The sequence below is a fragment of the Sceloporus occidentalis genome, unplaced genomic scaffold, assembly GCF_023333645.1.
Source record: "Sceloporus occidentalis isolate IW3139 unplaced genomic scaffold, rSceOcc1.0.p SCAF_28, whole genome shotgun sequence".
NCBI lineage: Eukaryota > Metazoa > Chordata > Lepidosauria > Squamata > Phrynosomatidae > Sceloporus > Sceloporus occidentalis.
This window is the reverse complement of record NW_028317008.1, coordinates 1,896,540-1,906,679: the sequence shown is the minus strand read 5'-3', so window position 1 is coordinate 1,906,679 and position 10,140 is coordinate 1,896,540. Positions and strand designations below refer to the sequence as shown.

Here is a 10,140-nt window from a genome sequence, read left to right as displayed (position 1 = left end):
AATCTCTGTATTATTTGCAATCCTATTTTAGATTACCAAGGAAGGCCTGCCTCCTGTAGCAAACGATTATTTCCTGGGAATGTGGAAGTTAATACTGTGCATAGCAGTTGGGCTACCAGGACTTGCATTTATTAGACCGGCCGGGCGGGTTATTTCTGTATCTTGTCAAAGTGCATTTACTTTGTCTAGAAGGGGCGGTGGCATATGTCACTTTTATTATTGTCCAGTCCGGCCGCCATGCCTCATTTTCCCTCAAACGTCTTTTAGTCAGGCAATGCGGTGACGTCAAACTCAGAGGTTTTTTTTCCAGCGGACAGCGCGCAAGGCAGATATGTAAGGGGGTCTGCACACGGGTGGGCATGCCAGGTCAGGGTCTCTGGTGTACTGCACACGGGTGGGCATGCCGGGTCAGGGTCTCTGGTGTACTGCACACGGGGGGGCATGCCAGGTCAGGGTCTCTGGTGTTCTGCACACGGGTGGGCATGCCAGGTCAGGGTCTCTGGTGTTCTGCACACGGGTGGGAATGCCAGGTCAGGGTCTCTGGTGTTCTGCACACAGGTGGGCATGCCAGGTCAGAGTCTCTGGTGTTCTGCACACTGGTGGGCATGCCAGGTTGGGGTCTCTGGTGAATTCTGGTGGCCATATCAGGTCAGGGTCTCTGGTGGGCATGCCAGGCCGCCTTAAATCCCTGTAATAACCCTAACTAGGCACATCCTTACGGTAACGTCCCACTGCCTGCCTTTGAAATGTTTCCATGCTCGCAGTATTTATGTCCTCTCATACCTTTTCTATGACGCTTTACATAAATTGGGGTTAACTGGTGGTATATTTATGAAACGGCCTTCACGTTGTGTTTTTGTTTCTGTAACTTGGTGATCTTTGGTTTAAAGTGACTGTGTTACCCCATGGAAGCTGAGACCCAGGACAAAGCTAGAATAGCGTTTAGTTTAATGTCCTGTCTCAGTGGAGGAGAAGATCTCTGGGGCAGAGAAAGACGATTGGTCCAGAGGAAGCATTATACCCTTAAATCTGAGATTTCAGATCAGTAAAATAACAGTTCGAGACGTTTTGTATATCAGCCGCTATGGATATACAACTCAAGTCACCCTCCAGATGACAATATTGCGTGACCAGCCTTTTTTGTGCTGCAGGAGACATCTGGTTATCTGAATACAGCCTGGACTCTCTCGTGTCATCAGAAGCTACGATGGCTTGTTCTGTGGTGACAGCTCTGGTGTAGTGGTGCTCACCGCGAGTGCTGGCATACCGTTACTGTTTGAATGCCGGATTGGGTGTTTCCATACATGCATGAGTATATCTCCAGACATGCATGAGTATATCTCCAGACCCTGCGTGGATCTCTGATCAACCCGCAACTAGTTTATGACTCCTATTGCGATCAGAAATGTAGGTCTCTGCAGCCCCACCTCCTGATGACTGTGTGATGAGATCAAAACATAAATGGTAATAGCAATGATACTAAAAAGTGAAATAAATATTAACCCCTTAAGGACAATGGGTGGTTCCTAAACCCATTGAAGACAATGCATTTTGAGCCCATACGTGTCATTAAGGGGTTAAAGCAATCACTAGTGATGTCACCATGCTATAAATGGGGTCCACATGAAGCAGCGCAGAATCAAAAATAGGTTAAAACTATGAAAATGTGCCCCTAGAAGTAGAAAACTACAAAAAAAATTGCTAACATCAAAAGAAGTGTTTAAAAATAGAAATGATAGGAACTATATGTCCATTCCAGAACAAAACTGTGTATGAAGGGTATTACTGTTATCATGAGATGTTATGAGAAACCCTCGATCATGAAGGCGTTAAACAAACTGTCAAACAAAGTCTAATAAGTTTTCTCTCTTGACTTGGGACTATACGGTCCAATGTGGGGCTATATGGTTATAACCCACCTTGTCCTATTTGTTTCTGCCCTTAGGTACCCTGCATGGACCTCTTGGAATCTCTTCCCGCAGTCAGCTTCATTTGCACTATGCTTAAGCTTGGCTTTTCTGCTTCCAGTTAATCGTCATAACCCAGTGGCCTGGTAAGACAACGTGCCTTTGCTTTAGTGACCCGTGCATTCAGTTTGAATAGGCCTGCTTTGCGAGAGCCTGTCATTGCATGTCCTGCTGTGTTTCTGTTTGTTTGAGCAATAAATAGATTATTGTTTTTACTAGGTAACACATTTATTCTGGATTTCCATAGCGAAAAAAAGCATCAAATCTAACCGCTATAATGGCATCGAGACAGCCTGATGTACCTGGTAACAACCTTTTTAATCATGGCTCTCCTCAGTGAAAGGAAACAGATGCGTATTTATACGGCTTGTTATGAAGCAGAGAGTTTGAGTTATCTGTGAATCAAGGAAATATCTCTGTAAAGATCATCTGCTTCTATTGATCATACAAATTTTAATGCCAATGAATTGAGAGCAGGTTAAGCGGATGCTACCCATCTTTATGTATAATTTTTTATGCACCCTTTGTCGTAAAAGCAGTTTCTAGAGAGTTTAAATGCAGACTGTTGTACATGCCAGAACAAACTTATTTTTATTTATTAACTTAATTCTTCTTAGTGTTATGGTGCATGTTTTATCTGGAAGCAAATGAATAGGTTTGGTGTTTAGAGATACATTTTTGCTTTGTTGTCAAAATGGTCAGCTCTGTTTGTACCTTTTGTGAGATTCTTTTTTTCTCTCCTCTAGATCGTAAATGATGTGCCTCGTTTGACAGCCTGGACTGGCAGCAGAAGCCGGCATTGCCGGCTTTCTGCTGCCCGATCTCCTGTAACAGCTTCCGGCATGAAAGCCGGTAAGCTGTTACGGTTGAAAGTGCCCGATCGCCCAGTTGCAAACGCGCGATCGGGCATTCCCTTCCGGGTTGCGTCACTGCTGCGGGGATATCCTGCCCTCCGATGAGGCACAGAGACGCTGCGATCTCTTATGCAGGTCTGTGAGGACCTGCGTAGAGATCACAGTGTGATCGGTGCAGGGGGATCGCGGGGAGGGGAGTGAGAAACCATCTCTCTCACTCCCCCTCCCGTCCTGAAAGAGAAAAGCTGGAAAAAAAAAATGAATTCGTTTAAAAAAAAATATTAAATAAATCATTAAAATAATTCAAAAAAAAATTATAATGTGAGCTGTGATGTCATTGTGACATCACTGGCATGTTCAGGAGGTCCCTAGGAGGACCTCTAACCATTTCTGTGTAAAAATAATATATAAAAAAATTTAAATTAAAAAAAAATATAAAAAATTATTAAAAAAACCTTACTTCCCATTGCCCTGGCATAACATCTAGCCAATATAACCCTCCTGCCCCCGTTCACAACCCCCAAACCCGTTAAGCCATAGGCATAAAACTTATACAAAATTGTACACCTTATAGTATGTTCCCTGGTGCTGGGAAAGTCTGGAAAATCTATATAAATTAGGTATTTCTGAACTCAGGACACCTGAATTAATAAACTTGGAGGGGATTTTCCATCACTTTACCTAATTTTGTGAGGATTCAGAGGGAAAATGTAAAAAAAAATTAGTTTATTTTTCTAATCTTCGCTAGTTTTTACTAAATTTCTCATTGTAAATTTTCAGCTAATCATCCAACTATGGTATCAAACGAAAGCTCTTTCTCTCCTTGAAAAAACAATATATAGTTTACATGGGTACACTATTCACAGGAAAAGAGAATCATCGCTAAACCGACATACCCCAAAAATGGCAAAATTGCTCTGGGCTTTGAGGTACCAAAAACCCCTGGGATTGAAGGGGTTAATATGCATCTTACTTAGTGAGATGTTTATTGTAAGAGATGGTGTAGTATCTTGTGTGCAGTTGAATCCTGTATTAAGTGGCTGGCTCTTTGTCTTCAGCTATTGAGCACAGCACAGGTGGGTTACTGGGAAAGATGTCCCTGCCTATTGGGATGCACCGTCGAGCTTTCAGCTATGACGATGCTTTGGAGGATACCGCTCCTATGACACCACCACCATCGGACATGTGCGCTAACACACTGTGGAGAAAGCCAATTATACCGGAGCGTAAATATCACAAGCTATCAAAGGTATGCTGCAGACAATTCTTCAGTACGTATTAGTTTTGCACCGCCTAGCACTATATATATATTTTTTCTATTCTTGATAGCTATGCTTACACTTAAGTCCAAAACTATGAGAGGGCATCATGGTTGTCTTGGTGCTCTGAAGCAAAATTAGCTGTTGGAAAAGGATCTACATGGACATTGGGTAGAGAGGGCCCTGCTTACAATCTTGAGGGAATGGGGTGAGGATAAAATATAATTTGGTCACCTACTGCAGATGTGGAGACAGGGGTATGATGAACAAGAGAGCTATACATTGAGTGTTTAAAAACACTGGTAATACCACGATAGGAAAAATAAATACATGTGTTTAAGTCATAAAAGAAGTCGGCAAAACTTGATTGTATTGCAAGTGTTTTTAGCGCGGTCCTTATCACTGCAGCAACCACTGAAATCATCCAGTCAATGGAACATTTCTGCTGTTTTTTGTGGTGAGAAGCCAGACTTTGCACCAGAGCTGCTGATTATATCAATCTCTGCATTGTCTATTATGGTGCCATAAAGTGGGCCGATGGTAGAATCAGATGATTTGAAACAACCATTTTTTTAGTGGCCTTGTAAGAGAAGTCACTCCAATGGTGATGTGTTGGGTCGCTCTCCATGGGGCATGTTTGAAATCTATGTAACTTTTTTTTTTTTTTTGCCCCCCCTCTTTCCTAATTCCAATACTGACCTTTCTTTTCTCCTCCTTCCTTCCCGATACCTTATTGTCTTGAGCAGGTTGAGGAAGGGGATAATAACGTGCCCCCACCTGCTCTGCCCCATTCCTCTTCCACTGAGAAGGCCCCTGTGGTGAAAGCCAAAGCCACCTCTGTCATCATGAATTCTCTGTTGACAAGTAAGGATGTTGCTTTTACTGGTTCTATAAAGTGGCTAAAAATGCAAAGATGAAAGCAGGACTGGGACTTGATTATACCATATAATGTATCGATCCATAAAATGTACCGTAACAGTGTGAATGTTAGAACTCCTCTATGGTTTATTTCTTTTCCATGTCATACCTTAATTTTTTTTAGTCTCTTCTCAGACTTTTATCATCCAAGCCTCCTCTTAAACCAATGAACCTCCATCTTCCTGAAATCACCTAATACCTGGCTAATCCTCTGGCCCCATTTTCACACCTTTAATCTTTAAAAAATTTTTCTTTTCATTTTCCATTTATTTTTCTTTTTGATAAATGTATGTATCGGGGAGTGGCTTGATCTTTGCTTTATTGGAGCGAGAACCTTCTAGACCGTATGCTCTGATTATTCATGGTCGGTTTGTCCTCGCCTAGCTGGACTATGACATGTTTCTTTTCTTTGCTGAGGATGCATTGTTTATTGTGTCTTGCATAGTCAGCGTATTGCCACCTGTTGTATATTTACATTTGACAGTCAGGACACAATGGTCTTTTGCGCAGATTTTTTTTTTGCCCCCCCCCCCCCCCATTGCATACTAAAAGCTTGTTTTGAGGGTATGCTTAAGGGACGACAATCAGTTTTCTTATTACTGTATTTCTTTCAGATCAGTATAGATGCCATATTTCCTAAAAACTGTAACCTCTGGGGTCTTTTTTTTTTTTACATTTTCTGAAAACCAAAATCAATCCTATTTGGCTACATTAGTGTGACTAGAACGCTTGGATTCATTATGCCTAGTTCCCCTTGTAGCCTTCTAAGAAGTTCCGGTGGCCCAAATGATTAGTTAACAGCCAAAGCAAAGTGTGTGCTTTTTCAACACTTATGCACTTAAGACACTTACATAAACACCATAAGAGAGTTATTAGTTAATTCTTTTTATGGATTTGCTGCAGTGCTTGTCTACAAGGTGGGATTTATTTATATGCCTGGTATCTTCAACTTCAGATTTGTGATCCACAATAAGACTGTATGGGTGCCATGGACTAGAACTCAATCAAAATAATGTAATAATTACTGTAAGGAAATGTGGAAATAAAAATTGCCAAAAAATCCATTAAATTATCAAGTTGTGGGTTCTTTAGCTCTCTCCATACTAAGTAGCACGGGGTATCGTTCACCCAATGGTGACCACATAAACCCTATCGAGACACATCCTCCTTAACAATGCGGGCTGGGTGTGCTGGCCCTAATAATACGTCGGGTTCCTCACATTTGACATCGCTTTGTAGACATTATTGGTGCCTATAACACATGATGTGATGGTTCAGGTAATAGCATATAGTTCTCTGTGCGACATACACTGTCCATGCAACATACAAGTATTACGTGCTTTGAAGGAGTAAAGCTATGACCCGTGCTTGAGTGCTGTGAGTGGAAATGTCTCCCTTTCCAGAGCATACGCAGGAGAGCATTCAGCGCTTCGAGCAGCAGGCCGGCCTCAGGGACGCCGGTTATACTCCACACAAGGGCCTCACTGCTGAAGAGACCAAATACCACCGTGTGGCGGAAGCCCTGCATGTAAGACCTTCCTCTCCCCTGTGCTTTACTCTCATGCTGAATATCCGCCCTGTATCTTCATTTATCTTCACCTGCCGTATCGTGTGTGTCAGTGTCGCTTTCACCCAAATTGCGTTGTGTATGTATTGGTGTGTTTTTGGCTTCCGATTTAGTTTTTACATTCTTCTTCATCAAATCATCTTTTTGGCTGGTAATGCAGTAGATTTGAGCTCAGCCTGGAAAATGGTAAACCCAAAAGGAGGTGGAAATGCATTTGTGTCGGCCGGAGGGAACCTGCTGCTTTTCTTGTAGGATCGTATGGGAAACGTTGGCTTTCGGTTAAATGCATTCCGGACATACCGGTTATCCATTGCTGGTTAATCAGGTCATGATTGCTGTAAACTTGATTTTATAGTGGTGACATTGCTGTTTTTGCTATGCAGTGATCCAAACACATTGTATGTATGCCTTAGAACTCTAGTGCACGTAGATGTGAAGAACTTAGAATTGGGTCCTCTTCATTATTCCGTTATTGGTAATTATTCTACATTGAAGAAGTGTAACAAAGTAATATGGTCTTTTTGTTATCGGTAGTGCTATGAACCTAAGGCCGGCGGTTTTTAAAGCTATGCTGTAAATGGCAAGCCCGGATATATAATTAAACGTTATTGATGTGCTCTGTGTTTGGTTCTCTGGTGGAAGAAGCTGAGCTGCAGGATGGAGGAACACCTCTATTATGCCTGCAGTGCTTTTTAAAGGTGGCTTGTGTGTGACCCTCTTCTGGAAATTAATTAAAGGAAACCTTACAATTTACATCTTATTCAATCCGGTCTGCAAGAAATCTGAGGAGGCAGAAATATGCACAGATCTTAGGAGCCGTGACCCCTTAAGCGTCTAAATTGGCCAAGGAGGCTTTTCCAAGGGCATTACTATTTCCGTAACGCGTATGTTCACAAGTGAGGTTCATGCCGAAAAGCACATCTGCTTATCCGACTGTCGTATTCTTGTTTTATTCACGTTACACCATTCTCAGCATCGCTATCTGCAGAGTCTAGCTGGTGATCCAGTGGATGCTGGTTTTGTTTGGGGGGGGGTGGGTTCTGATGCGTCACTGAATTATGTTTGCTTTCACTTTCGAGAACCCATGCTGTTAAAACCTGAAAACTAGTTTCCAGGTTCTATCGGGCTTGTTGATCCTGGTTTATCGGCACTGCCTTTTTGCCGTTACTAAAGCATAGCTTGTTGTCATTGTTTTTTTTTTTTTTTTTCTTTTTCTCACTGTTGTAAGTGTTGGGAGACTTTATAAATATAGGAACGTAACTTAAGTTTTTTTCTGTTGCCCTCTTCCAGAAGCTAAAGATGCAGACAGGAGAGACCACTGAAGACAAGCAAAGCTCATCTGCTCAGTCCACCCCTTGCAGCACTCCAAGTTCATCTCCCAAGCCGATGCGCAGGTAACATATGCTGCTTTGTAGAGCACAAATTCAGTGGACATGTACATCAATCTCATTCTAAGCCAGATAGATATTGGCTTTGTAAGTAAAGCACATCATTACTACTGCCCTAATGACTTCAGCTTTGTCGTGTCAGTCGCATGAAGGTTTTACTCTGGCTAGTGCACACAATGAGGTTGTTCAATGGATTTGACTGGCTCAGAAGGGATTGTCTGTGTAATGTCCACTTTTTACGATTGCTATTCTGCCTAATGACGTATACGTTCTCCTTTTTCAGATCCTGGTTTAGCCAAGGCTCCACCACTTCCCTCCCAGCTGGTGAGATCAGCGGCTCTGAATCAGGGGGAGCAGAGAAATGGAGTGTTTTTGGCCCTCGCGCTGTTCAGAAATCAACTACAGATCCAGGTAAAGTTATGCCAGCTGTCTGCGCCAACTGGGCAGCATGCTTAATAACCTTCACGGATGACTGCAACTTGTGTATGGCTTCCAAATGTATTTTTCTCTGCAGGTGGATTCACTATCCAGTCTTATAAAGGTGCCCAAAAACCAACCCCTATGGAGCTGATGCGGGCCCAGGCTACCCGAATAGCAGATGACCCTGCATCGTTCAAACCACCCAAGATAGAAGCATCATCTTTTGTTACAGAAAACAATAAAAATTCCCGTGGCCACAACCTGAAACCACGTGACATGAACATACTCACCCCCACAGGCTTCTGAAAGACAGTTCACTTGAAGTCTTACGAAAAGACTATAATGGTAAAAATAATTGTCTTACGTTTGGGCTGGAAAGAGTTATTGCTTTGGCCCGGTTTTTCATAATGTGGACATTCCAGTCACCCCTAGAACCTTGCATCAGTGTTCAAAATTTAAACTATGATCCTTAAATATGGCTATTCTATAGATACCAAATACCTGTGACTATGCATCGAGGTTGCTCCGCACTCCAGTAGCCATCGCTGTACAATCTGTCTGCTGCTGTTCTGGCAAATGAAGTGAATGGGGGAAGCTTATTATATGTGATGCCTTCTACACTATCAGCTCCATGTATAAAAGTATGTTCAGGTCTGTGGACTTTCTGTGAGTAATAATCTAGCACATGTGTTCATGGATGAATAATTGCTGTAGGGTAAACAGGGATTTTTTGTAAGTAGTTTTATTTAACTGCACAAGGCTGGCTTTTTATTTAACATGATGGATTATTGCATAGGGATATCCTCCCTGTGGAGAGATAACCAGCGCTTTCATTTCATCTCCCCACAGGGAGGATCACAGGAGATGTACTAACAAAAGCTGGGGCTCTATCCTTGGTGTGCGCCAAGGTTTGCATGCTCTTGAGTGTTAGGATAGCTGTATAAGCTACGCGTTTGTATCTGAACACTTGGTGCATTTTCTATTCCAGAAAAAAGGGAGTTGCCTTACACGGTTTAAATATTAATTTCTATTGCGATACCATTGTCTTAGGGGTAGGATTTCACAAGGACCCAACCCTTCTACTTCATTTAACTCACATTTTGGGGTATCCCAAACCGCAATATCTTTGGCATTCCATGAAAGTAAAGTTCACAGTGATATTGTTGTAGCATTTAATTTATTTGTATACAGTTAATTTTCTCCATCCTTGTGCATGTGTCATGTTTTTTTGGTTGCAAATAAACATTTAACAAAAGGAGTAGTCTGATTTTTTTCATGTATATTAAAATGAAGGCAACAAAACATCACATCTTGTTCATCTTTTTCTGTTAGTCTGGTGGTAGATACGCGACTCGTCTGTGTTAACGCCTCACCGCTTCAACCTCTTGGTAGACGTAGCTTATCCAAGGCCGCCGCTTGACTGTGAAGCTTCATCTACCTCATCTAATCTATTTCAAGCTACCCTTGAAAATATACCATCTGCTAAGGAGCAGAGCATCCATCCTATGGGAACTGTCTTTCAGAAACAAATGGTTAAAACGAACAATTATAATACAGAAATTGCAAAGTATTGGTAAAGTGCATAGGGAAAAATTAGTGTACATTACCCTAGTTTTAATATAAGAAAATATTCCTAAGCCTGTGCAAACAGTTCTTTCAATGGTGAGAGCCAAAGGGCATTGTCTGGCTGTGTATACCGGAAATTTATACATTAAATCTGGGCATGGTAAGAAATATATATTTGGCGCTTTTTTTAATATATATATA

At 41.9% G+C, this 10,140-nt stretch overlaps 1 protein-coding gene across 1 annotated transcript; it reads left to right on the top strand.

The window, feature by feature from the left end:
* Positions 1 to 2,244: 2,244 nt before the first annotated feature.
* LOC149299408 (putative monooxygenase p33MONOX) lies at positions 2,245 to 8,679 on the top strand. Its single transcript, XM_089486197.1, has 7 exons — positions 2,245 to 2,272; positions 3,880 to 4,070; positions 4,827 to 4,944; positions 6,402 to 6,526; positions 7,856 to 7,959; positions 8,237 to 8,364; positions 8,468 to 8,679. The coding sequence occupies exons 1-7, from the start codon at positions 2,245 to 2,247 to the stop codon at positions 8,677 to 8,679; spliced, it is 906 nt and encodes a 301-aa protein (XP_089342323.1).
* Positions 8,680 to 10,140: the final 1,461 nt, after the last annotated feature.

What these genes read in the sequence shown, in the direction of transcription:
- LOC149299408 (XM_089486197.1), top strand. Translation starts at nt 2,245, where the DNA reads ATGGCATCGAGACAGCCTGATGTACCTG. An exon ending in GTGTGGCGGAAGCCCTGCAT is followed by an intron (nt 6,527 to 7,855) that starts GTAAGACCTTCC and finishes GCCCTCTTCCAG; the next exon opens with AAGCTAAAGATGCAGACAGG. An exon ending in GAAATCAACTACAGATCCAG is followed by an intron (nt 8,365 to 8,467) that starts GTAAAGTTATGC and finishes TTTTCTCTGCAG; the next exon opens with GTGGATTCACTATCCAGTCT.